This window comes from Heliangelus exortis, chromosome 4 (assembly GCF_036169615.1).
Source record: "Heliangelus exortis chromosome 4, bHelExo1.hap1, whole genome shotgun sequence".
Classification (NCBI taxonomy): Eukaryota; Metazoa; Chordata; class Aves; order Apodiformes; family Trochilidae; genus Heliangelus; species Heliangelus exortis.
The window spans coordinates 40,948,099-40,975,748 of record NC_092425.1 but is presented as its reverse complement, the minus strand read 5'-3'; the positions used below and the strand labels follow the sequence as shown (position 1 = coordinate 40,975,748).

Sequence of the window (27,650 nt, the reverse complement as noted above, 5' to 3'; positions counted from 1 at the left end):
CCTTCTGCAAAACACTTATGGGGAGAGGCAGAAGGAGGCTGAAGCAGTTTTCAAAATGCTTCCCTCACATCTTTATCCCAGCTGCAAAATGGAAATGAAGCCTCTTGCTGTTTTCCATGCAAGACTGGATTCCTTGAAATCCATGTTGAAAACAAGAAATAGAAAATATTTTGGTCTGAAGTGGCATTTGTTAACAAGGAATCTGGCTGTGGTATCTCAGTTTTCCCTCAGAGGCAGCACTGCTGCATATTATGGGCTGCAATCTGGTTACCCAAGAGGCTGCTTCTGGCAATGACATAAACAACAAATAGAGTGGCAGAGGTTCTGGACATTCAGCTCATGTTTGAATGTCTTTACAAACTGCCTGGGAAATACTGGAGAAAGCCTAGATTAGCATTGGTTCACTGGAGTGGTTTTCAAGTGAAGTATTTTGTCCTGTGGAATTTTCTTGGAGAACACTTGGGTTATAATCATTATTTTAGCAGTTTTACAAATCGCCAAAAACTGTTCAGTTCTTTGAAAATGAAAGGACCAAGCAATGCAGTTCTGAAGTTGATAATCTTCCTGTCTCCTTTGGAAAATATTTTAAATCATCTTTGCAGAATTTGAGGAGATTATTTGCCCTTAGGGAAAGCCTTAGGCAAATAAAATGCAATTAGTGGTTGCCTGGTTTGCTTTTGCATTAGCAAGAAGACAAACTGGGATGAAAAGCAGACATGGCTTGTACATTTTCATGAGGAATATGCAGGATTTCTGTACATTGCTTCCCACTTGCCAGCAGATTTGCTCAGCATCCTTTGGGCAGGAGGAGGCAAGGGAGAGGAGGTGAGAGAAAGGAAGGGGGAAGGTTGGCTGGGAACTAATTGCACAACTGAGGCTTTTCTTCACTAAAAGGTTTAGTGTGTTTGGGTGTGTTATGGAGAAGGAGAGTCAGTGTCCTTAATCATGGGTGCTATTCTTCACTGGAAAAGAAGCAAGGTGAAGGTTTGTTAATGCTGGGTGTGAAATGGCTTTTGCAGTGATGCCCAGAGCTTAAACCTTTAGATAAGTCATCTTGAGGCTAGAGAATGAGAAACCAGGGCTGCTGGAAGCATCCTGATAAGGTTTCCTTCCCATCAGCAGCAATCTTTGGGCTATCTGCACTGAATATTCTTCATGAGAATGTGTTTGGCTTGCTCACAGAACTCTGGAGCTCAGAGCACTTGAATTCCCTTCATTTCCTGGTAGCACATGTGCTATTTCACTCCAGAGGCTGTCATGGCATTGCTATGGAAACAACAGCACAGTTTCCAGCACGTCCTCATCTTGAGACTCATCTTGACTAAAATCCTCATTTCTCACTGAGATCAATATTGTCCCTGGTTATCCTGTTTTATTAAAAAAAAAAAAAATAAAAATTCCTTCTTCTGTGTCCCCAAAGGGTTAAGCTAATTAGCAAATCACCATAGGGCCTTCTTATAATCTAATGTATTCCTGCATTTGAAGCATATCATGGAGAGGCATTTCCTCAGACACTGTATCTAGGAGAAAACTGTTTACTTAAGAAGTCAACAACAACAAAAAGAGGAAATAGAAAAAGTAAAATACCACATCATACCAAGTCTGTGGCAGCCCATTTTGCACCTGACTATAGTGCATATGGTTTAGATTAACTTAAGAAGTCAACAACAAGGACAAAAAGGAATAGAAAAAGCAAAATACCACATTATACCAAGTCTGTGGCAGCCCATTTTGCACCTGATTCTAGTGCACATAGTTGGTTGCATTAAGTGACCTTTAGGGATCCCTTCCAACCCAAATTTTTCTTTGATTCTATACATCCAAAAAGCATCTACAGTGCTTTGGGAAGACCCCCCCAGTCAGCCTTACAGATCTCCTCTTACTGCCTCAGTGCTAAATATTTGAATGCTAAACCAAAACCAAGCCTGCAGCATTTGCTTCGTGTTTTGGGGAGCTGTCAGCTGGCAAGCTGGATGCTTTTGGGTGAGATCAGGAGGTTTCTGTAAAAACCCCTCAGCCAGGATGCCTGCACAGGGCTGCATTTTCTGCCCTCTCTCCAAGGAAATGTCTTCACTGCCTGAGATCCTGCTGCCACCCCCCCTGCAGCCCAGCTTCCCTCCAGCACACTCTGCTCTCTGGGGAGATGGCAGGCAAGATTTCTGTTTTTTTAAGACCTGTGCTTAATAGGTTTTAGCCCATTTAATCAGGAAAAATTCTGCCAAGCCATAGCACGTATTTCAAAGGTAGTGATTATACTGTGGAGTCACAGTGTAGCTTTTCCTCAAATTTGTGTTGTTATTCTTCCCAGAGTCTCTCCTTTTCCCACGTGTGTTCCCTCTGTCTCTTTTTCCTTTCAAGGAGAATGAAGATGTCTGCAAAGTGGCATCTGTAAGTTAGGAACAGGGGTACTGTGTACCCTCTTTTCCTGGTTTGCTGAGCTCTATTAAGAGCAGGCAACTCTCAGCAAGACAAGAGGGCACGGGCTGAAGTTGTGCCAGGGGAGGTTTAGGTTGGACATGAGAAAGAATTTCTTTCCAGAGAGGGTGTTCAGCCATTGGAATGGGCTGCCCAGGGAAGGGGTGGATTCTCCATCCCTGGAGATATTTCAAAAGAGCCTGGATGTGGCACTCAGTGCCATGGGCTGGGAACTGCAGCGGGAGTGGATCAAGGGTTGGACTTGATGAGCTCTGAGGTCCCTTCCAACCCAGCCCATTCTATGATTCTAAGTGTAACTATTGAGAAATTGTTGCTTTGCTTTTCTAATTAAAGCACTTCTATGTCAACAGCTAAGGGAAAAGAGCTGCTTTCAACAAGCTGATAAAATCCTGCATTTCCACTGAATCCCGGACTGGTTTGGGTTGGAAGGGACCTTAAAGCTCATCCAGTGCCAACCCCCTGCATGGGCAGGGACACCTCCCACCAGCCCAGGTTGCTCCAAGCCCCATCCAGCCTGGACTTGGACACTGCCAATATTATGTCCTGCACTCTTTATTCTCCACTCTTGGTTTTTTTTGTTTTTTTTTTTTTTTCAGCAGGGAGAGCCTGGCCTTCCAGTAAAAATAAGAGTTGATGGTAGTAAAAAAAGAGATTTTGACACCTAAGTAACCATATGAGTCCTGGCAGCTGGAGGTTTGCTTTGCATCTTGGTAGATGCTGCATTTCAGGAAGGAGTCCAAGGATTCTAGGGGTCTATTTTGCAAAGCTATGAGGAAGGAATGTAGAGGAAAAATGATCAAAAAGAAGAAATTCTGTCCCAGGAAACGTGAATACACCAAGGTCACACCAATTATCAACGCCTGAGTGTTTGGTTCTTTGCTGCTTTGCCATTTCCTCCTTTGGGTTGCTGAAAAGCTTGACAAACTTTAACACAAATACTTTGGAATAGAAATATTTTAAATAATTGTAGGGCAATGTTGAGGTTAATCAGATTTAGCCCCACTTTACAGTCAATTCAACAAAAACTGAAAGGGCCAAATAGCTTTCCTGGAACTGCAAACCACAATCTGAATATTACCTGGTGAGATCCCACTTTCCAGGACTTCCCTCCATACTCTAATTCTGTGTTAAATAAAGTAGGAAACTGCTCAGGAAAGGGAAATCCTGTGACCAAGGTAACAGAGGTGAAGAAATGGTAGGAAAATGGTTTTATTTTGGAAAAATATCAGTGTTTCATTGTTAAGTAGAGATCTGTTAACTTCCATAATGAAAAGGGATGAAATTTCACTGAGCATCAGCAGAGTTGTTTGTTTTTTTTTTTTTGCTAGGGATCACATTTGCCTTTAATAGACAGAGAAAAATAGTTTATTGGTTTTTAATAAGTATATGACACTGCTGACCTTGCAAAAGGTAATCAGAAGCAGAAACTGGCTGGAGTCCTTCCATTGCCAGTGCTCAGCATTTAGTCATTAGGCTCTGTAATTAAACAGTGCATCAGGCACCTCATCTTTGTAACCACTGCAGTCAGATGTGGCATCAAAAATTGTAATTTTTTAACAAAATACCTTATGTGGCCACTATAAAGTAGATTTTAGAGATGTGGTAGGTGGGAAAGTCCTTGATGTGTGTTTTTTCTGGCTGCTAGGAAGATTGGCAGTAGATATTATTTTATTAAAATTACACAGGAAGTGTTTTTAATGTCAACTGAGGCATAAAGTTGGTAAGAAATTGTGTTGCTGTGAGTTGTCTGAATTTGTAAGAAATTTGTAGACTGAGAATTTGTAAGGAAAAAATCTCTGTGTCTCTGGTGCAGAGAGCCAAGAGAGAACTCCATTTCTAGGATCACCTGAAGGACTTTATCTTGTAGACCCCAATAGAGATCCAGCTTCTACCACAGGCATTGGCTTGGTTCTTCTGCTGCTGTTGAGGTAAAACTGGGCCCTTTTGGGGCACAACATTATTTTTGATGTGGACATCACCTATTGCAGAGTATTTTACAGTTCTTAAGCTTCTCAGAGCAGGAAGGGTTCTGTCTTCTGCAGACTGCAGCCTTAAAACCTAACTTCTGCAATTCAAATAAAAGGTAATAATTCTACAGTAACTGTGAGTAGGAACTCTTAAAGATTTTAAGGATGATTTGTTTTCAAGACAGAGTCTCAGCATCTTTCTGGAGACTTTCAGTCCAGACTTAGGGAGCACTGAAAACCTTGAAGAAGTTGGCAGAAGTGGTCTTCCAAGACTTGGGTTTGGTTTTGTTGATGATCCTTTTCAAAAACAGTTGCTTTTTAGGTGTTTCCATCACCTTAAATTGCCTCAGGAATTCCTATCCTAGGAACCTGACAGCCAGTTGGATGGCACAGCACATCTGAGTGCTACCAGGGCTGCTTGAACATTATTTTAGCATTGATTTACTCAGACCCTCCTGCCATCCAGCTGAAATATCCAGCACAGCAAAAGGAAACCCTCCATGGCTGGATCAGTGTCCTCAGGGCATGGGATACTGCTAGGAAAATATTCCCTGTCTAGCTGTCCTCCCCAAATAAATCCATTGGAAGAGTTGAGCCTGGCTGTGAAAAACTAATTATAGCTGAGGTCTTTGCATTCTTGGCAGAGGGCAGTCTGTTCCTTTTTGTGGAGTTGCTGTTAAAGAATTTAATTTCAGGTGATTTAAGCATAGCCTTGGGATAATTAACTGCAGTGCAGATTTATTGTTTAATAAAAATATTAATTTGTTCATCAGAATACATAATTCTCTTACTTATCACTCCTGTCCACACACCACCTGAATGAATAAGTATGTGATTATGTTATCCTGTTAATGGATTCCTTTATCTAACCCTGTCTTCTCTAATGCAGTTGTCCCCAAGTAAAGACCCACAGGCATTGTTTAGTAGCTGCAGAGGTAAAGAAAACCAGAGCCAGAGGCATGAAGATGCTCTTGGTTTTTAAACCTGTGCTGTGAATTGCAAAAAGGGGGGGAAAAAAAAAAAAAAAAAAAAAAAAAAAAGAAAATTGACTGGAGGTGCAGCAAATGATAAAGAAGAATGTGAAATCCTGAGCCTGCAAAAGCCATTTCAGAAGTCTTTAATAGGACATCAAAGAGCAGCCCTGGGATTTCTCTCTGCTGATGTGTTTGTAGAGTGATCCAGGCAACACAGCTCTAGGAGGTACTTAGATTTTTACAATAGGTGCAAAGATCTCTTTTCACAGATCTGCAGAGAGCTTTCCCATTGAATTGGGATTGGTATTCTTCTGATTGTAGCAAGCAAGCTTCTCTTTTGTGCCAAGAATGCCCTTTAAAAATAGCATTACCTCCAGCTTTAAGTTTATTGCTACTGAAAAAAGAGCCCTTAGTAATGAAATCGATGTAAGCATTTTTTTTTTTTTTTTTTTCACCCTAATGGTTCATTCCAGTAGAATGTTCAGGTTTTATCTGGGATCTGAGATCCTGAACAAAGAGGGAAATCTAGCAGGGGATATTAAATTACAGCTGGAGAGTTATATCATGGAGCTGATCACTCAGCTCAGTAGCACTGGTATTTTAGTCTAACGTGGCTGCAGTCAGTGGAGTTATTCCTGGGAAAATGAGTAACAGGGCTCAGTCCAAGATTTATTGTCTTACTAATTTTATTTCTTCAGTTGATGAGGTTTAATCAGCCTGGTGTCATTGTGCAAGCTTTTAAATTGCTTGCTTCTGTTTCCCTCTGGGTTAATTCCTTACTCAACCACTTTAGGAACAAGCCATTCCCTATTGTCACAGGTGCAGGTGCTGTATCCAACTTGAAAAACATATATTATGAATTTATTGAAAGTTAGGCCAAAAAAAACCCCATTTGCACAGTTCTAGGTACAATTATATGAAAAGATAATGTATAAATAATTTAATCATCTCTGCCAGAAGGGAGAATTCTCTTAAATGAGTCTAATTATTCTTGTTCCCACGTGAGTTTGGACTTGAAATTAACCTTGCAAAGCACAATCTTTTGCAGGGTATTAACATAAAGAAGAGGAGGATACAACTTGCTTTACTCATTAGCTAAAATCTTTTAGCTTGAAGAGGATTCCATACAAGAAAGGGGATGTCATAAAAGTGCTCAGCTCAGGTATTGTAAAGCTTCCAGTCTGTAGCTTTGTGTTTTGTTGGAGTCTTTAAAACCTGAGCCCATGGAAGTGTTTCTTATTATTGAAATAGCAAGGATAGGTCTCATTAATGTTGAAATTTCCTTTTTTTTTCTGTTGTATTAATGCACACTGGAAAGGACTGCACTTCAGTGGTGCCATTGCATGTGAAATTGCAAGAGTTAAGGGAGGCCACTTAAAAATGCTGTCAGTAAAGACAATATTAACTTTAACAAAGTCACAGCACCAGAGTTAAGTCTATTTTGACTGTTTTCATACTGACTGCAAGCTCTGGGACATGTCTGGAATCAATATTCTGAAAAAAGAAACAGACTGAGAGCTGTGAATAGTGAACCCCTTGCCTGGGTGTTTCAAACTCCTGGAACCTGGAGTGCCCAAAGGCAAAGCTGATGGGTGTTTCTCTAAGTCATGTCACAACAATTAAGCAACTAGAAATCCTGCCAAAAGGTTTTAATCAGGTGCCTTATTTAATTTTAACATAGAAGATTTGGAAAATTTTGTTTCTCACGAGAACAGAATCTTCCTCATTTTTGTTTTCCAGGTTGCTCATGTTCAGGGATTTCTTATCATAGAACTATAGTAGAACATTTTGGGTTGGAAGGGACCTTAAAGCTCCTCCAGTCCCAACCCCCTGCATGGGCAGGGACACCTCCCACCAGCCCAGGTTGCTCCAAGCCCCATCCAACCTGGGCTTGGACACTGCCAGGGATGGGGCAGCCACAGCTTCCTCAGGCAACCTGGGACAGGGGCTCAGCACCCTCAAATTAAAGAATTTCTTTCTAATATCTGCCCTAAATCTCCCCTCTTCAGGTTTTAACCCCCTTTTCAGGTTTTAACCCATTTCCCCTTGTCCTCTCACCCCACCCCCATGTCCAAAGCCCTCCCCCAGCTTTCTTGGAGCCCCTTCAGATATTGGGAGGTTGCTCTGAGCTCACCTGGGAGCCTCCTCTGCTCCAGGCTGAACAACCCCAATCCCTCAGCCTGGCTTCCCAGGGAGCTGCTCAGCCCTCTGAGCATTTCAGTGGCTCTGCTCTGGACATGTTCCAGGAGCTCTGTGTCCTTCTGATGCTGGAGACCCCAGAACTGGACCCAGTACTCCAGGTGGGGTCTGAGCAGAGCAGAGCAGAGCAGAGCAGAGGGGGAGAATCCCCTGCCAGGGCCACTGTCAGTGATGCTTTGGGTGCAGCCCAGGACAGGGTTGGCTCTCTCTTGGCAGTGCATAGGTAGTCTCAGGCAGAAATAAGTTCTAAATGGAAGTTTTCATTAGTGGTTTTAAAGTTCCTATTTTTAGAAGCAGCTGGGTGTGTTTGAAGAGAGTTTTATTGGATTAGTTCTATAATAAACATGCAAGGAAGGGGAGAACATTATGCTCTAGAAGACACTTCTAGCTAGCTGCATTTTGAAAAAAACAAGTCCTTTGTGGCTTGAGTTGTAATGTCAGATAAAATATGAAATTACTCTGCTCTTCTGGGGTAAGAATACAGCTGCATTGGGCTTTTCTGCAAGGTATATGGAAGAATAAATTGCATATAGGGAAAGAAAAATCCCCACCAAAATGCTCTGAAGAGTCTATACCCTCCAGCTGCAAGTTCTGTGTCTGCCTTTTAATGGGCAGCTCTTCCCCAGCTGCATGGGGTTTTAATAATTAGCAAGGAGAAATTTCTTGATGGCATTACCTGTTGGTGCATAGGTTGTGAAAAATGAGTAAGATCCTGTTCAGATGGAACACAGGAATTATGTGTGTTGTATTTGTACTTCCAGGGACTGTGTTCAGCAAAGCAAGTAGATCCCTCTCAGTTTTCTTTTAAACATCTCATTAATTTCAGGAAAACTGGAGCTTTTGATTTGTCCTGGCTTTATTATATTGAAGTTGCACTCTCTGGGACTCATTGTGATAGATCCATGGTGCCACTTCCACTACCCAGACCAAGAGAAACTGAGCTGGGTGACTTAACAGGTCTCTTCATTAATAATTTATATTTACCTGAGGCTCTTTTCTTATTTATTATGTTCCAAAGGTAATGTTAAGCTTCTCACAGTCATTTCAGACAAGTGACAATTAATTAATACACAAATAGATCAACTAAATATGACTTTTCATCCTTTCAGGGCTTCTTCCCTTGGCTTAATTTTGTCCTTAGCTGGGTATTTGCAGTTAAGGATTTCTTTCCTCTTGAAAATGTGAATGTGCACATGGCTGTGGCTGAAGCCAGCATGGAGCTGTGTCTAGAGATGATGACACTTCCTCTAACATCTGTTTTTCATCTTATTTAGGCTCTAATTCTTGGGTCCACAGGGCTGTGTTTAATATTACTTCATCTCCTCTTTCCATGTGCTTTGCACTTGGTTTTTTGTATGATGAGCAGTCCCCTTGCTTTGTGTTGGCACCTGATATAAATGTCTATGTCTTGGCCTTCTACGTGGAGATAAAAATTCATAGCATTCATTAATTTTTACCCTTTCTGTATCTAATAATCCTGATATGAGGAAAAACACAGGAAAAAAAAAAGCTGTCAGAAGCTTTGTACAACCATAATGACTCCATCTGAACACCTTTGGTGGAGATGTTTTCCTGGTGATCAAAATCAAGCTATTTAAATATATCTTTTCAGCAAATCACCACCAGAGTGAGGCTGTTGCCAGAGTTCTCAGCTCCAAGGTGATGTCTGAAAAATCATTGTACAAAGACCATGGAACTCAAAATGGAATTGGGCTGACATTGTACTACAAAGTCATTTCCAAGGAGGGCTCAGTACCTTGCAGGAGCAGATATCAGGTCCAAGGCAGCTTGAAAGAGCTCTCACTTCTGCAGCACTTTCTGCTTTTGTGGCTCAGAAGAGTCAAAGGGTGCAGAGAATTTAATTGCAGCTCTCTGGGGTTGGAACAGAACCCACCCAGTCCACACTTCCAGTGGAGCACTGGGGAGTGCAGTGTGATAAAAAGCACTGACACTGTGGCTATTAGGAGTGCTTAGAACATAACTACTGGGTCATCTCTCTGCCTAAGGTAAAATTCTGGGATTTAAAGGAAAGGCCAAACCCATTAACCTATTGACAATCCATTCCAGAAAGCCTGGAAACCTCTGGAGCAACAAGTCTGGGAGGCTCTATCCAGCAGTGTCCTGACTGTCCTGACATTCCTGCTTTCAGATTGGAAGAAACAACCTGGAAGAAAAGGGTAGCCCCTTGGAATTCCTTCCCTCAGCTGCCCCAAGGTGTAAGGAATGATATAACCAGCACGTAGGAAGTGTAAAACTGGCAGGGCTTGATTTGTAAGCAGCTCCCTCCTTCTAATGAAAAGAGTGTGCAGAGGAAACCACCCAGAAAAAGGTTTATTTTTAAAATGCAGAGTCTCAGCAGGACCATGGTAATCAATTACTCCAAACTGAAGCCCTGGCAGCTTCTCTGAATTGCTATTGATTTCTGCTACTGGTCAGAGAGTCTTTCTAGGACTGGGCTGGAAGGTAGGTGTGAGATGCAGACAGAATTAGGAGCCTGAAAAACCCTCTGTGGAAAACACAGTGAACAGCCTGGTTTGGCAAGCTGTGGTGTGCTGAAGTTTCTTTTTTTTTTGAGAGTGTTTAAAGAGTGTAAAAACCCCAAATCCCATGCAGGATAAAATTAGAGTATCACATCAGCATACATTAAAATAGGAAAGATGAGAATTTTTGGTTTTTCTTATGAAGTTGTTACAGAAAGTTGTCTGGCTTCCTAAAGCCCTCTGTCCTCCAATTGCTGAAAAAAAGGGGTCAGTTATTTTTTTCCCCAAATTATATAAAAATGATTCCAAAACAATGATATAATATTCAGTCCTCTATATGCTTGCAAGCTGCAAGTTTGCTGCCTACAAAATTCAGTTTCTTGGGGAACTCCTTGATGATTTCAGGAAAACCAAGCAGCTCTTTCTTTATGCATACTGTTCACTTCAAAGAGAATTTAATCTGTTTCGAGGAGACTGCTAGGTTTCCATTATCATACAAGAAAACTCATTCTGAAACCCTTTTTGCTCAGCAGGACCCCTCTGTATTTTCTTCCATTCTCATTAAACATGTTTTGGCATGAGCATAAAGTCAGGGTGCTCATTTATATTCCAGCTGATCAAGTGGAGAAGTCTGATTAAATGGGAATTTTGGATCAAGGTGAGGGTTGTCTTTGTAACCTGCACTAAAAGGAACTTTCTGGAGTGACTTCTCCCAGAGGAAGATATTTCTGTTCCATCAGTGGCCCAGCAGCAGTGGAACAAATCTTCTTCCTCCTGCTGTCCTCATTTTAATATCATATAAAAATATGATTTTTTATATCAGCTGCACAACAGCAGCACAAAATCCTGATTTACAAGCAAACACACCAAAGAACCGAGTCCTTCTGCTCCTTCCTCTCCCACTTCTGCTTCCCTCCCTCAGCTCTTTCCCTAAAATCTCTTCTCTCCTCTCAGTCAGGTCCTGTCCTGCTTGGCCAGCAGTGTGCCCAGGTGGCCAAGAAGGCCAATGGCATCCTGGGCTGGCTCAGGAACAGCGTGGCCAGCAGGTCCAGGGAAGGGATTCTGCCCCTGTGCTCAGCCCTGGGGAGGCCACAGCTTGAGTCCTGTGTCCAGTTCTGGGCCCCTCAGCTCAGGAAGGAGATTGAGGTGCTGGAGCAGGTCCAGAGAAGAGCAAGGAGGCTGGGAAGGGATCCAGCACAAGTCCTGTGAGGAAGGGCTGAGGGAGCTGGGGGTGTTGAGGCTGGAGAAGAGGAGGCTCAGGGGAGACCTCATCACTCTCTCCAACTCCCTGAAAGGAGGTTGGAGCCAGGGGGGGGTTGGGCTCTTTCCCCAGGCAACTCTCAGCAAGACAAGAGGGCACAAGAGGTCTCAAGTTGTGCCAGGGGAGGTTTAGGTTGGACACGAGAAAGAATTTCTTTCCAGAGAGGGTGATCAGGCATTGGAATGGGCTGCCCAGGGAAGGGGTGGATTCTCCATCCCTGGAGATATTTCAAAAGAGCCTGGATGTGGCACTCAGTGCCATGGGCTGGGAACTGCAGCGGGAGTGGATCAAGGGTTGGACTTGATGAGCTCTGAGGTCCCTTCCAACCCAGCCAATTCTATTCTATTCTATTCTATTCTATTCTATTCTATTCTATTCTATTCTATTCTATTCTATTCTATTCTACTCTACTCTACTCTACTCTACTCTACTCTACTCTACTCTACTCTATTCTATTCTCTCCCATCTTACATGCCTGTTCTTGAGTAATTTTGGAAAAGCAGCACCTCTTAACTCTTTTACCCAAAGTTAAAGGTCACCTTGCCCTGGTGTTGCCTTTCCCAGAATTAACTCCTGGTCCTGTAGCTCTGCAAACCCACCTGTAAGAACATCATCTCCCCAAGCTCACCAGACCTTTCATTCCCATGTTTTGCTGTGGAAAGCACCTGGAAAATCTGCTGGCTTCTTCATAGCTTTATCCTGGCTCCCTGAGCCCAGGAATAGGGGAAAAGACCTGGTCTATAATATGGCAAACTGTAGGGTTATGAGGGTGAGAACTCTTCTGGTTTTTGCCAGCAAAAAGATATTTTTTTGTCCATTTTTAAAATATTAATAAATTAAAAGACTCCCAGTGCATTGAAGCCTTTTGCTGGCAAGGCACCAGTTCAGCCTTCACTGACTCCAAATATCTGCCAGGGATCAAAATGCCTCAGTGTGTGTGGGAGTCAAAGCCCTCTGAATCTCTTTTCCATTTTTTTAGGGGAAATTCCTGCCCTGTTGAGGAACACCATTTTTTTTTTAGGACAACAGAATCATGTCCCAGTGCCCTGGCAGTGGTGAACTCTCTGATCTTTCTCTCTTAGCTAGCTTTGGCCCCAGTTGTTTTGGCCACACTCTGAAAATGAACCCCATTATATGTGGTACAGAAGAGGCAGGATGGAACTGGTATTCCTGATGTAAGTGAACTGGAATGGAGGAATGATGCCCCCTCTCAAAATATCCAAAATATCCCTCCAGATGATGGGAATGCAAGGGAATCCATTAACAAAGAGGCAACTCCAGAGATTTGTGCTGTTAGAATACTTGCCCCTGTAGCAGTGGAATTTTCATATAATCAGTTTCTGCCAGATTCCTTCTTCTTTGAGCCCCTCAAGTCCACCAAAGGGCCCCTTTCTGAGCCACACTGTCTTTTCCAATTTTTTTAAAATATTTTTTCCTGCCGTGCGACGCCGTGCTTGAAAGGGAGGAAAAGACACAAAGGGAAGAGGGAAAAGCAGAAATGTGAGATGTCCCACGGGGGCTGCTTGCCCTTCCCATGTCATCCTAGTTTAAATACAGCTCCTACACATCAGACATCAAGCTCCACTTGATTGTTTTCAAATAGATGGCAAAAATCATGAGAGAAGGAAAATGGGCTTTTGTGTGACTGTTCCTCTGATCCATTGGTTTCTGTAGCTGTCAAAGCAAAGGCTCTTTTCCCATCTATTATTACAAATGCATTTGGGGTAAATCTCTTCTGCAGATCTCTATTCCCTTGATTGTTTACTTCAATACAAGTGTTATTGTTTCATTTTTTTCTGAACCTAAGGAAACGATGAATTTTCAGTAGTGCCTTTTCTCTGTGATCCTCAGAAGGCAACGAGGGCTCTTTCTCAGTGGAGATTTAGATCACATCTGGAAACGCAGTCTGTTTCAAGTATTTTCTGCTTTTCTGGCAGGAAAATGGAATATTTAATTTTGTTATTCAGCATAGGGTTATTAATTGCACGCAGTGAAGGGAAATTCATCCATATTGTCTTCAGCATCCAGAAAAATGATACTTACCATGTCTGTTTCACATACTCTATTTATATTTTATCTCTCTCTCATCACTCAGTAATTATTCATCATCTTTTGCTGAGAGCTGAAATTCTTGTGTTGAGTTACTCTAATTTCTCTCAACTCCTGAAAGCAATTCCAACACTGAAAGCAATTGCTTTTACTTAAAGATATTTCTTGAGACAGATTCACCAAACACAAATACCTGGATAAGGGTTATTTTTGCCTCTTGTTCTTCAAAAATATTTAATGATGCTTTTATAAAAGACTAAACCTGCATCTTAACATTCATTGCACTGAGGTTAACACTGGTGGATTCTTGGAGCTGGATGCAAATGTGATAGTGCAAGTAAGAGGCAGGTGAAACACAATGCTAATTCATTCCCAGTTGTTATTAAATATCACAAGATATTCATAGTCTTGCTGATATTTTCCTTTTTAGACCACTCAGTGGGAAAAAAAAAAAAAAATTAAGAAAAAATCAGTGTATTTGTCTATGCAAAGTCATCAAGATGATTACCTCTGAATCACTGGTATTAGGTTTAATCTCACTGTAGTGTCCCAGATCTGCATTTTTGGGTGGGAAAGATCAAAGAAGAGAGTGCAAAATTGGGGATAGACCATACCCCATTCCCACAGAAATCAATTAAAGTTGGGAAAGGGGCACAGTGGGAACAGAACCAGGCTGAATATAACAATGTGTGATTTCTCTTGCCATCACTAAAGCATATTTCCTCATTTATCTGATCCTCAGAGATGTTTTAATTTGGAACATCAGCTGATTCAGATTTGCTCTTTGGGGAACCCAGGCAATCCCTGAGCTGATTTGTGTTTGGGACTCAGTGGATCTGGGTTGATTCTGTCATGCTTTTCCCATGGGCCCTTATGCAAATCCTTGGTTGCCTCTCACACAGCCCCAGCAGTAAACCAGGGTAATGTTCTGTTCCTCCTCTTCTTTTTGGAAGGATTTGTTAACATTTGGATGCCTCCTCTCCAGCAGATTGCTGAGGGCCATGTGAAAACCTGCACTTTTAGTCAAATAATACTGCTTTGCATACATATCCCCCTGCCATTTTTTCCTCCTTTATTTACTGCTTTCTTACAGCACCTCTGTTTTTCCTCGTTTTTTGTATAATCAATTTTCTTCTGGCTTCTCCTCCAAATAATTAGGTCCTGGTTTTTAAGCTCAGTGATGTAGGTGATGTGTCTGTGTGGACACAGAGCTGCTGGAGAGGCACCACGTGAGCATCTCTCCATGGGGATAATCTTTGGTGATCCATCTGGGAGGTTTGTGCTGGGAAAACTGCACCTTTGAGGTATTTCTGTTCCAGGGATGTCCACTGACTGAGATGTACAGTTCTCAGTCCCAGAAATTCCTGCTGGTTTCAGTAGTGAGCACTGTTGGCATAAAAACTCAAGAATGCCACTTCAGCTCCTTCTTTGGCAAGTGGGTAAACACCAAACCCAATACTGAGCACAATTTTTTTAGATAGTACATCTAGTATATCTATATCTGTCTATCATAGATATGTTAGTATATATCCCAACAAAACTATTTGCATAAATGCTTCTGTGTTTGCCACATTTGCCTTTGCAAAAAAAAAAAACAAAACAAAAAAACAAAAAAAAACCAACAACACTCTCCTGGTTTGGGCCAGGATAAAGGTGATTTTCTGTCTTGTACTTTTGCTTTTAGCTAAGTCTCTTGTAAGTAGCTGCACAAACAAAAAAAGAAAAAACCCAAGGGTTTTTATTATTTGAGGTTTTTAATTTAAATCTCTGTGTATTTTTGACTCAAGTTGCATGATCATAAAAGTAAGTGAGCCTTCCCTGGAGAGAGAAGGTCTGAGCTGTGCATTGTTCCCCATCAGTGACAGGACCTGGGGTAGAGCAGTGATTTCAGCAGCATCTACAGGAGGTACAACTCCAGTTTTAATGAAGGTGAGAATTCCAAATCCCCTGGAATTCTGTTCCTGGGATGTCTTGGCACAGCATGGATGAATCCTGCCCTACTGAGGGCATCTGCTGTAGAGCTGCTGTTGAGTGGTGGCTCTTTGGGGTAGGTGGGGCAGGTGTGGAAATGAAAAACCACCTGACTGCCAAACACCTGAGTGCATCATTATCCCAAAGCATTAAATGTGGGTAAATTTAGGTAACCATGTTTCTCTCCTCAGGGCACTCAGCCTCCTGGTTTACCTGCATGCAACTGAGTTTTTCCTTAATGAAGCTTCCATCCAGACATTGTAGATATCAAGCCAGCCAACATGGAGGACCTGACAGAAGTGATCACAGCCTCAGAGTTTCATCCCCATCACTGCAATCTCTTTGTCTACAGCAGCAGCAAAGGATCCCTGAGACTCTGTGACATGAGGGCATCAGCTCTCTGTGACAAACATTCCAAGCGTAAGTCCCTGCTTCAGTCAGCCCCACATGGCTTAATTTTGGTATTTTTTTTTTTTTTTTTTTTTAAGTTTTGCTTATCATGGAGTGTGTGCAGGGAAGGAGCTTCTCAGGTGCAGGTGTAGTGGAAAAGAAAACAGCAGAAGGAAGGAAATGTTGTCATCTGTACAAATAACAAATATTACTTGTGGACTTGAGAACAGTTATTTCTGTCCCTGGTCACCTATTGCAGGGAGCAGTGAAGAACCCCAAATTTTAGCAAAAGAGAAAGAATTCCCAACAAAGGAAATATTGGAAGGGGGCAGTATTTGAGCACACTGGTTCTAACACAAAACTGTTGTTTCTAAATACATCTTGAATTACACTAAGCAAGCTTTGTCATTTAAACCACCTTCAAAACTTCCATTTTCTGGATTAAAAAAAACCATCAGGGCCCTTCCCAAAAATTTAGCCCAGCATTCCCTATGTGTACTTTTCCAATTTTGTGCCTGTACAGCTAAGAAGGAAATAATGGAATGAGGACTGCTGGGTGGGGAGGGGAATGGGGAAAGAAGGAAAAGCTGCTATGTTAGAAGGTGTCATCTGCCCTGATTTGGGGTAGCCTGTGAGATTCTGAGGCAGAGCCACCAATCCATGAATATTCATCCCTGAAACCTATGGAAGAATAAGGAAATTAAATGGGAAAACCTGGGTCTGTCTTTGATCCTCAGAGTAAAGGATGAAGGGATGGGGATGTTGTCCTGCTATGAGCACATCACTTTTTAGATAAAGCCAGAATCTGGTTGTTCTCAGCAGTAATCTGGCAATTCTGGGCACTTTGCCTTCTGCCAACACCTTGTCTGCTCCTTCTGAGCCTGGAAAGCACCAGCCAAGGGCATTGGGTGGGATGGTTGGTTCCTCTGAGGAGCTGAAAACCTAAGGAATGGACTGTGGTGGCTCTGCTTTAGGCTTCCAGGACACTTCCATCTCCCAGAAGTGGCTCTTTTGCTGTGCAGTTTCTTTTGCAAGGTTGAAATATTTGGATGGAAATTCAGGAGAAATTCTCTCCCTGCTAGGGGCACAGGAGGGGTTTTATGTCAGTCAGTTCCTACTTGAACCTTTTGAGGGAGGCAGATCTTATTGGTAGGGGTGGAAGGGGGTGAGAGGAGAGAAAACATTTGAAACTTCAATCTTTGAAGATTAAAATGAGACAGAAATGGTGCTCAGATTTAGCACACCAGCTCTTTTTTAACTGGATTAAAGAGCTCGGCACCTTTTGGCTGCAAGGAGAAGCACAGGTGCTCAGAACCTCTTAGGAAGTGGTCTAAAATTGTAGAAAATAACTTTTCAGGACAATTCCCAAAGCAGAGAAGTGTTTTATCTTTGTCAGCTGTACTTGTAGGGAGGCTTCAGTAGTGAAATGCAAGCTTGACACAATCTGGCACGTTGCTGGGGGTTCTCCTGTCCCACTTCATTGTTTTATTCCATAATACTTCCATTTCTCCCTGCTAATAAGGCCTCCATGCCCCTGTAACTCAGTGCCAAAATGCCAATTGTAACTTATTAAAACAACAATCCAGTAACCCTGGATGAAAGAAGGCATTCCATGGCAGAAGGGAGAACAAGGTCTAATGGTCATTGATTAAACCCCATTTTCCAGAGCTGTGAGTTAGAAAATAGCCATTTAATGTGGCATTGTTGCACTGAACTCAAGTCAAGCTCATTGAAAAGCTGAGTGTGTCTCCTCACACAAGTACCATGCATAATTGACAGAGAAATGGCTGAAATTCCAAAGAAATAAAAGGAATAGGCTGAGGGAAGTGGTTTGGCTACAGCTCTCCAAGGCAAAGCAAAACTAATTCTGTAAAGCCCAGAGCAACCTGAGTTGTGTGATGAGAAACAAAGCCTGGGAAATCAAGGATTTGAATGATTGTCTCTCTTGCACCTTCTTTACAGCTGAGTCCTCTTAAAGTTGCTTTACACATGGGTATGGGCAGTGCCCCTGCTCTCCTGGCTCTGCTTTCACCAGAACTGACTTCAGTTCTCAACCAAACCCACTGCAGGGACTTTTCAGTCACTGGAAACCCTCCTGTCCTGCCATGCAGCCCTGCTTGCTTAATTCAGTCTGGTATTACTGGGTGCTGCATTTCAGGGGCTCCTCTGAGGTTGTCAGGGGTGTCCATATTTCTAGGGATAACACATGCATTAAAAAAATCACAGAATGGTTCAGGTTGGAAGGGACCCTAAAGCTCATCCAGTCCCAACCCCCTGCATGGGCAGGGACACCTCCCACCAGCCCAGGTTGCTCCAAGCCCCATCCAACCTGGACTTGGACACTGCCAGGGATGGGGCTTCCACAATTTCCCTGGACAACCTGTTCCAGGGGCTCAGCACCCTCACACAAAAGAATTTTCTCCTAATCTCTAACTTGAATCTCCCTTCTTCCACTTTAAAACCCTTCCCCTTTGTCCTCTCACTACATACCTGGGTGCTGAGCAAATGTGATTTGGGGTTTTACTCCTTTTTCAGACCCTTTGTTACCCAAATCTCTGTGGCTGGGCTAAAGAGAGCTGCAGCTTTTGGGGTAGGAGGCCTTCTATTTGTACAAAGGCTGCCAATAATAATTACTGTGCCATACTATATAAATAAATTCCACATTAATATCTGTCGTGTGATTCCCTGGCATGGGATTTCAATACATTACAGGGTTTTTTTCAAGATTTCTGGCTTGCTAAACTCAGTGGCAAAGTCTCTCTGTTCAGGATTAGTGGCAGCAACACCACCAGCTTTCCCTTATAAATCTTTCATGGCTCTGAGATGGGAGAGACAAGAGACTCCTTCCCTGTCTGCTTCTCCTCTGTGCCTATGCTGAGATTTATTAGCAAGCTGCCAGTTTGTATGATGAGTTGGAACAGGGACCTCAGAAAAATGATCCCAGACCACCAAATCTATCCATAAGGCTCTGGAAAAATATCAGGGCAGGAAACTTGTTTTAAATGGTCACTGAGATAGTGATAAGGGGGGGATAAAATGTGTTCATTTTCTAATAGACTACCTGAAACTGCTCCTTTTGACACCTCTTGAATAAATGGTGCAATCCTGGGCCAGGAATCAGAAGCAAAATGTGGTGATTACAAATGGATATCCAGGAAAGCCTGAGTTGTAACCATAAGGGAGCTGGAGATATAACTCTGTTCCTTTTTCTTATCAGATTTCTCAAATAGTGGGAGAGAATTCTATCAAAAATATTTTGGAGAAGGCATGAAAAGGAGATTAATGTCCCTGCTGGTTTAGAATATTAAAGGCAGGGGGATAGGGAAGGTGTTCTTGCAGTCCATAGGTTTTGTAGATAAAAATTTAAGAATGGAGATGAAAGTCAGGCTCAAGCAGGAAGAAATGGGGAATTAATTTAGAGAATATGGGAGTTTTCATCTAAATAGGGTTGGTAGTAAACCCCCCAGAGGTGGTCTTGGTTATGCAGACAACATTTATGGTGCTGCAGTGTGGGAAGAAGGGAGTTTGGGGGAAATCTGTGACAAGAGGGAAACAAGGGAAGCCACCAGCTCCAAAGTGTCCTGAGCAATGAGCAGGTGGCTGGGAACAACCAAGAAATGAAAAAACTTCCCCCCCCCACCCCAAATTCCATAAAATGTCAAGCAAGGAATATGTGGGACAAGACAAGCATAAGGATATTGTTGTAGTAAGGGGGTCCTGAATAAAAATTCTTAGAGGAGTTTAATATGCAACTGTTCACAACTACTTTCTAATTTGGTTTTGAGCTGTTCTTGCTAATTTTATGTTCAGAGCTCCTTATAAGTGTGCATGGAGAAAAAAACCCTTTTCCAAACAGCTTGCAGGCTAGATGGATACATGTTTTTGTTTCAAGAAGCCATAAATAAAGCAGCCAGCTAAAGAAAACTGAGCTCGAGCGTGTGAAGTCAGAAAAAACCCAAGGACCTTTTTCACTCAGAAAAATCAGAATTATTAAATCCCATAGGAAGGGGTAAGCAGAAACTGTGTAGTTATGCAGCATGGAAATTGGAGTCCCTCAAGAGCAGAACTCATAGAATCATAGAATCATAGAATAGGCTGGGTTGGAGGGGACCTCAGAGATCATCGAGTCCAACCCTTGAACAACTACTGCCACAGTCACCAGACCATGGCACTGAGTGCCACATCGAGTCGCTTTTTAAATGTCTCCAGGGACGAAGAGTCCACCACCTCCCCAGGCAGCCCGTTCCAATGTCTGATCACCCTTTCCATGAAAAAATTCTTTCTAATATCCAATCTGAACTTCCCCCGGCACAATTTAAGACCATGCCCTCTTGTCTTGCTGAGAGTTGCCTGGGAAAAGAGCCCAACCCCCCCCTGGCTCCAACCTCCTTTCAGGGAGTTGGAGAGAGTGATGAGGTCTCCCCTGAGCCTCCTCTTCTCCAGCCTCAACACCCCCAGCTCCCTCAGCCCTTCCTCACAGGACTTGTGCTGGATCCCTTCCCAGCCTCCTTGCTCTTCTCTGGACCTGCTCCAGCACCTCAAGCTCCTTCCTGAGCTGAGGGGCCCAGAACTGGACACAGGACTCAAGCTGTGGCCTCCCCAGAGCTGAGCACAGGGGCAGAATCCCTTCCCTGGACCTGCTGGCCACGCTGTTCCTGAGCCAGCCCAGGATGCCATTGGCCTTCTTGGCCACCTGGGCACACTGCTGGCTCCTCTTCAGCTTCCTGGCAATCCAGACTCCCAGCTCCCTTTCTGCCACTCTGTGCCCAGCCTGGAGCTCCCCAGGGGGTTGTTGTGGCCAAAGTGCAGGACCCGGCACTTGGCCTTGTTGAACCTCATCCCGTTGGGATCAGCCCAACTCTCCAGTCTGTCCAGGTCCCTCTGCAGAGCCCTCCTGCCTTCCAGCTGATCCACACTTCTCCCCAGCTTGGTGTCATCAGCAAACTTGCTGATGATGGACTCAATCCCCTCATCCAAGTCATCAATGAAGATATTGAACAGGACTGGGCCCAGTTCTGATCCCTGGGGGAATATCAACTCCTGTTGATATCTTCTGTAATAGCCCATTGCACACCTCAGGAGCTGTAATCTGTTCAAAGGCCACATATGAAGGGGTTTGTGGTGCTCATTTCTTAATATATATTTGTAGATTAAAGCTCTTTTTCTAATTATCCACTGCCCATGTGCAAAATTCCTAAGGAAATACTTCCAGGTGGAGCTGCTTGCTCCCTGGGCCGTGGTGGCCTTTCAAAGACAAGCTTTGGGGTGACAGAGTGCACTTTTCTGTCCCCCTTAGCTCATGCTGTCCCCCTCCAAACAGATTTTACAAAATTCTGACATCAGGGGCTGTGCCAGGAACCATTTAGAGTCCTCTGAGCAAATAAATATTTGTAGGTGACAGGGAATTCCAACATCCATCTTCTCCAGACTGTTCCTGAAAGGGGCAAAGCATCTCAGCTGCTGCCTTCCCAGTTCCCTGGGATGGGTGATAAATACCTTAAAAAACTAAATTGATCTTTGGAACAATGCAGAGTGAATGTGGGCTTTGGGTTTTGACCCAAAGATGCCACCCAAAGGTGGTGGTATTGTCTTTTTTGGGTTTTTGGGGTTTTTTATTGTCTCTCTTGAGAGCCCTTTTCCACGTTTTGGTTTGAAATGCAGGCTTGTCAGAAATGCCAAACCTTCCCCAAGGAGAAATGTCACTGTCCTGTCAGGCTGGCATGGAACTCAGTTTGTTTATCTGCTTTTTTTTTTTTTTTTTTTATAAGAAAAAAAAAAAAAAAAAAAAAAAAAAAAAAAAAAAGAATTAGCATTGATTTTAAACTTAAGAATTCAGAGCCATGGAAGAAGCCATAACCAAACTCAAGGGTTATGTACTTGAGCACGTTGAATTCTTCAAATTAAATTATTTATGTTTATCTGTTGTTTAAAGGAGGTTGGGATTTAGAGCCCAGGCAGCTTTCAGGCCTCTTAACTGAATATGGATTATCTTTCATTTCTGACAGGGAACAAGCAGAGGCACAAAAAAGCCTGGGACAGAATATCCTGACTGGATCTGCTAATTAATATTGACCTTTCCAAAGGTCAATTAATCCTTATTGTGTGACTGGAAATGAGACAACTTGTGTCTTTATGTGAGCTTTACATCTAAAATATGCTTCTTTATCTGCCCTGGTTAGTTATGTGACAGGAGGGAAACTGATCTCAGCTTTCCTAATGATTTAACCCTGGGCTTCTCCTCATCCTAATTCTGGATTTATTTTGTAAGGATGCACTGAAAAGGCACAGAATCACTGCTGATCTCACATCCCCAATGAAAAACTGTGCCTGTATCCTGATAATTTTGTAATTAAGACTGTCACTAAAGATTTGTTACTACAATTTCACACTTGCTCAACAAGATCCTGGAAGGGATTCTACCTCGTGCAGGAATCACATTTAAATTTAGGAGGAGATTGCCTGGAGCACGGGCTCCAGAGCTTCCTTTCTGCTCACTTTGGATGACTGTGTAATAAAGACATTTAAAACATGGCCAAGGAAAACTCAAAAGTATTTCCCTCAGTCGTGCAAGAGATGTTAAAGTTAAATAAGAGGAAGGAAAAATCCTGATTTATGGAATAGTCAGAGGAAAGAGAGAAGCCTGAAGCAGTGGTAAATGATTTATGATTGAAGAGGTGTTTCATTAACCCCTCTCCCCCAGCCACACACAGAGAAAGCAAATACTTGCTGTAAGATTGCTTTAATTATCCAGCCTAGTAAAATCCCTGTCTTGTTTGCTTAATTCTTTTTAATAGCAAGAAATACTGCTCTTCAGCATCACAGGAAACCAACATTATTCTCTCAAGATCCTGTTTCACTGGGGGAAAACAAAAATAAATCACAAAATATCAAGGTGGGAAAAGTTCTGCATGGATTTGGGCTGCAGAGGAGCAGTTGTTCCATGTCCCATGAGGTTGTCTTTGTTAGGCCAAGCTTTAAGAGCCTTGATTTTTTTTTTTTTTTTAACTTCTTGCTTTCTTTAGCACCATTTCTCTTCATTAACAAACTCGTTGACCAAGTTAATTTATCTAAAATATGCTTCTTTATCTACCTGGTTAGTTATGTGACAGGAGGGAAACTGATCTCAGCTTTCCTAATGATTTAACCCTGGGCTTCTCCTTATCCTAATTCTGGATTTATTTTGTAAGGATGCACTGAAAAGGACCTCTAGCAAAGCTCCCACCCCCAGATCCTGAGCTATTGATCTGGTTTTGCCTTTCAGCTCTCATGTGCCCTCCCTTGAGGTCTGCAAGAAGCTGCAGCATCTCCCTGCAGGTGGGAAACCAGATCCAGAGCCTTAAATATTGATTTGAGGCTCCCCCTTTGGAAGCTGCACATCTATTGATGAGGCTGGGTATGGGGTTGTTGGAGAAAGGAGGGGTTTTTGGTAGGTAGAGTTTCAGTCTGGTGGGGTGAAGGTAGGTTCAGAAATTTAGTTTTACTCAAAGAAAGAAGATGATGTCTAAAAGGCTGAGTAAATGAGTGAAGAGGTGCCCTCTGAATTATATAAAAGCAAAGAGAAAACTGAAATATTATAATGATGATACTGCTTTTTTTTTTTTCAGTTTAAGACAGGGTAAGCAAGTGCAGGCTCTGAGAGTATGAAGTGTTAAATATCTGTGGATAGTTTTTTAGACCCCAGGTGTTATAAAATAACTGTATTTTAGATTGCTTATGGAAGTGGACTTCAAAAATTCCAAGGATGTGTATTATATTATTGGCTGTAAAACACAAAGATTGTCACCTCAGCAGAACATCCTGACCTTGAAAGAGAAGTTCTGAAGAAGACAGAGGAATAAGTGGATTGACTTAGTGCAAAGCAATAAAACATCCAGAGATAGTGAAAGACCAAGTAAATAATCTTTTTTTTTTTTTTTTTTTTTTTTTTTTTTTTTTTTTTGAAAGATCAACAAATAAATCAAACTATTATAGAATCATGGGGTGTTCTGGATTGGAAGGGACCCCTCAGGCTCATCAAATCCAACTCCTGTCCCTGTGTAGGGCACCCCAGGGTCACCCCCTGTGCCTGAGAGCATCACCCAAATGTTTCTTGAGCTCAGGCAGGGTTGGTGCTGTCACCACCTTTTGTAAAGAATGAAACCAAAAGGCATAAAGGAGCATGAATTTTTCAAAGGGAAACTTTGCAGCTGATCTCTTTTGACTTGGGAAAGACTCAGGAATTCACTGGTATGGAATCCTAGGGTAGATTTTGAGCAGTGCATACTACAGACTCTGGCTGGGCAGGGCAGACAGCATTCCAGGATTCTGGCTCTGCAACAGCTAAAAAGAAAATTTAAAATCAGATAATCAGCTCAAGTCTGGAGGTTCTGCAGTTTGCAGCTGGAAACTTGGGGCACAGGGGCTTGTGTGAGAGGGAATTTCCTGCATTTAACAGCACTCCAATGGATATTTAGGTTGTTTTTTTTTTTTCCTTTGTTTTTTTTCAGCTATTTTTGCACCCGTGTATAATTTTTACCATTCACAGTATCTTGAAGTGCAGTATTTAGTAGCTTCATTAGGTGTAGCATGAAAAAAACATCTGCCCTGGCCTTTCCCTTTCCTACTTCCCCCTGGTGACCCCTACTTGTTGATGGGAAGAGACAGGGTACAAAGTGACTTGTCAGTCCCCATTCATTCATCCTTCCTGTGCCATTCCTCATTACAAACCCCTCAGTCTTTCCCAGGCTATTTAATCCTTCCCTGCATGGAAGGAATTTGATAACTTTGGGCATTTTTACTCCCCATTTTTATGTCTTTCCCATGTTGGAGATAAGACCAGAGCCACAGGAGTCTGAGCACATCTGGAATTAAAAAGAATAATGTCATGGATTTTGTGTTGAAGGCTGGAAAAAAGTGTCATGGGCTTAAAAAAAAAATGAATGTTATTAGGATTTTTGGATAAATTCAGTGAAATTTAGCTCAGGGTTTTTTATAATAAACTTAGAATCATCAAATTGGCTGGGTTGGAAGGGACCTCTGAGATCATCAAGTCCAACCCTTGAGCCACTCCTGCTGCAAATTTTCTTTACTGGGTGTGTTATGTCCCAAAATGTCAATCTTTCAATTTTGTGGAATCAGACCCCTATTAAAATAAAAAACCTGGGAAGTGGCAGCACCTACAGCACCCAGAGTCCAACTCACCAACTGCTTGAGAGCCCCAAGGGTGTTGGTGGTGGCTCCACACACTTTTCAGCTGCTTCTTGAGATTTCTCCTTTTTTTTTTTTTTTTTTTTTTTTGGCAGTGTCTGGAAGGGAAGCTGAGTCAGATGGACCTTCCCACCCACCCGAGCTGTTCCAGGCTATTTTTTGGTTTCCTTTAATTTTTTTTTTTCCTTTAGATATCTGCTTGTATTTCTGCACCCTACCTCCATGCCTTGGGGTTGCCTTTTTCTATCCTAAGGAAAGTCTCCATCTCTACATTAGATCAGAGAGCCTCAAGGAACACTAAGAATTTATCTTATGAGAGGTGAGTTTGTTTTTCCAGCAGATGGGCAGCACCATTTGAGGAGGAGGCAGCTTATTTTTACCCTGCAGATTTTCTTCAGAATTCAGGAAAAAACAGCACCCTGGCAAGAATGCTTCACCCAGCCCACCCTTTTTTTTTTAAGTCTGGACTTAATTCTGTGAAAAGCCACCCTGGCTTTCAGTTTGTGACCAGGAAGCCACACAAAAAGGGATTTTGATTTCTTGAAGCTGACTTCTCAGTTTACCCAGGGATCTGCCAGTGGAGTTTGGGGCAGGAATGGTCTCATCCTTGGAGCTGTACCCAGGGATTTGCTCAGCTTCCCTCTGCATTCCCATGGGATTTCTCTGCCCCACAATCCTGGTGGTGCTGAAGTCTCTGCAGTGGCACCTGAAGGCTCAGCACCCCCCACCCTGGCTGTGATTTCTGTGATTTTTATTCATTTGTAACCAGGCAGCTTTGTGTCTGTCCCATGATTAGTGCTCTGAAGGTTATCAAGGACATTATTATTATTATTATTATTATTATTATTATTATTATTATTATTATTATTATTATTATTGTTATTATTATTATTATTATCGTTATCATTATTATTATTATTATTTTATTATCAAGGGCACTTTGTGACACTATTATTGGAAGTTAAATATCCTTTTTCAGGGCAAAAGTGAGGTATTAAGAAGTCTCAGCAGTGTCACCTGAAAGCTCAGCACACCCCACCCTGGCTGTGATTTCTGTGATTTTTATTCATTTGTAACCAGACACCTTTGTGTCTTTCCCATGATCAGTGCTCTGAAGATTATCAAGGACATTATTATTATTGTATTTTATTATCAAGGACACTTTGTGACACTATTAATGGAAGTTAAATATCCTTTTTCAGGGCAAAAGTGAGGTATTAAGACGTTAATACAGATTTTAATCAAAGGGCATCATAGAATTCTTCATGTAATCTCAGGAAAGTTGTGATTCCCAGTCCTGCTCTAACAAAATTTATTTATTTGGCTATGGAGAAGTAACCTAGATTTGAAGTTTTGTGTTCTGGGTACTGCTTGGCATCAGAGCAGCCTCCAAAAATAAAGCCTAAACTGTAAGGAACACTCAGCAGGGACCCCCTCACCCAGATCAGGGTGCTCAGAGCCTCCTCAAGCCTCACCTTGAGCATCTCCAGGGATGTCAAGGCTGAACCCAAGAAGCCTCCATCTCTCTCCCCTTTGGTTCCTGAGGCCAATGCCTTCTTCTGGCTGCTTGGGTTGGTTGCTGAGGTTTTTCTGTAGCCCTGGGAGCTGCTGCTGAATTTCCTGCCACAATTTTCCTGGCTGACTGGAGGAACTATCTGCAAGGAACTGCTGAGAATTTCTACCAGTGTCTTTTTTCCTGGAGTGATAAGAGGCTTTCCTGCCTACATTAGTGCCTGCAGTTAATTAATCTAAGCCTTTCTAATACTCACTGTGGTCAGGGTAGGAAAGCAATAAACAGTGCAGAGAAAGGATGAAATGGTTTAATCTCATTAATGAACAAAATAGAGACTATCCAGGTACAAATATTAACTCCTCTTCTAATAATTGGGAGCTGTACAAGATATATAGAGCCAAGAATATAGATCTCAGCTCTAAATGAAGTGGAGCTCAGTTAGTCTTTTGTTTTTCCCTTCCCTGGTTTTAATTGCAGCTTCACATCATAATTAGGAGGATGAGATTCCTGCCAGCCAAGCACATAGCTGGGAGAGATGAAAGGGAAGAGGTATGAGAAATGATAATTGCTTTGTGCTCATCAGACTCCTGTTGAAAACCTGACAGGATAATTACAAAATACCTGCTTTGCAGGATGTCTGGGCAAATTCTGAAAGAGCTATTGAAAGCTCTTCACTTGTCATCTGCCTGAAAAGGAAAGTTGTAGGTTTTTTGGTTTGTTTTTTTTTTTCCCCCTCTCTTTTGAAGTAGTTGAGATGTGTGGTATGTGTTCAAATACAGACCTTATTCTCCCCTGCTTGCATTCCACTGCCCACTCCCAAGGAAAATTGCCTTAATTTTTCTGCATTACCCCACGTGCTTTGCCCAGGTTCTCACCCTTAACTTGCAGCAGAACATTATTTCACCTGATGGGAACTATAAGCTTCTTGCTTTCAGGTCTGAATAAACAAGCTGAGAGAAAAATGGTCTCCTGGACTAGACAAAAAAAAAAATGTTTTGACTGATGGTAAAAAGTTGTTCTTTATCCAGCACGTTTTCAGGGCTTTTCTTCACCTACTTTTGAAACTTGAAAAATCTTTCTCACCAAACTGCTCATTTTCCAAGAATATTCTAGAGACAGATGCCAGCCAAACCTCTGCTGGTTTTCTGAGAACTGGAAGACCCCAAAAACCTCTCTACTGAAGTTTACCACGAGGTTATTTAAATCATGAGCCCACAGAGCTGC

At 42.3% G+C, this 27,650-nt stretch overlaps 1 protein-coding gene across 8 annotated transcripts in view; it reads left to right on the top strand.

The window, feature by feature from the left end:
- The window catches only part of PPP2R2C (protein phosphatase 2 regulatory subunit Bgamma), a 167,760-nt gene that overhangs the window by 120,701 nt on the left and 19,409 nt on the right, over nucleotides 1–27,650 (top strand). For all 8 annotated transcript variants that reach the window (XM_071743999.1, XM_071743998.1, XM_071744000.1 and 5 more), the window contains one exon: nucleotides 15,593–15,757. In XM_071743999.1, coding sequence (XP_071600100.1) covers nucleotides 15,593–15,757 — 165 coding nt within the window. The remainder of the gene's footprint in view (nucleotides 1–15,592; nucleotides 15,758–27,650) is intronic.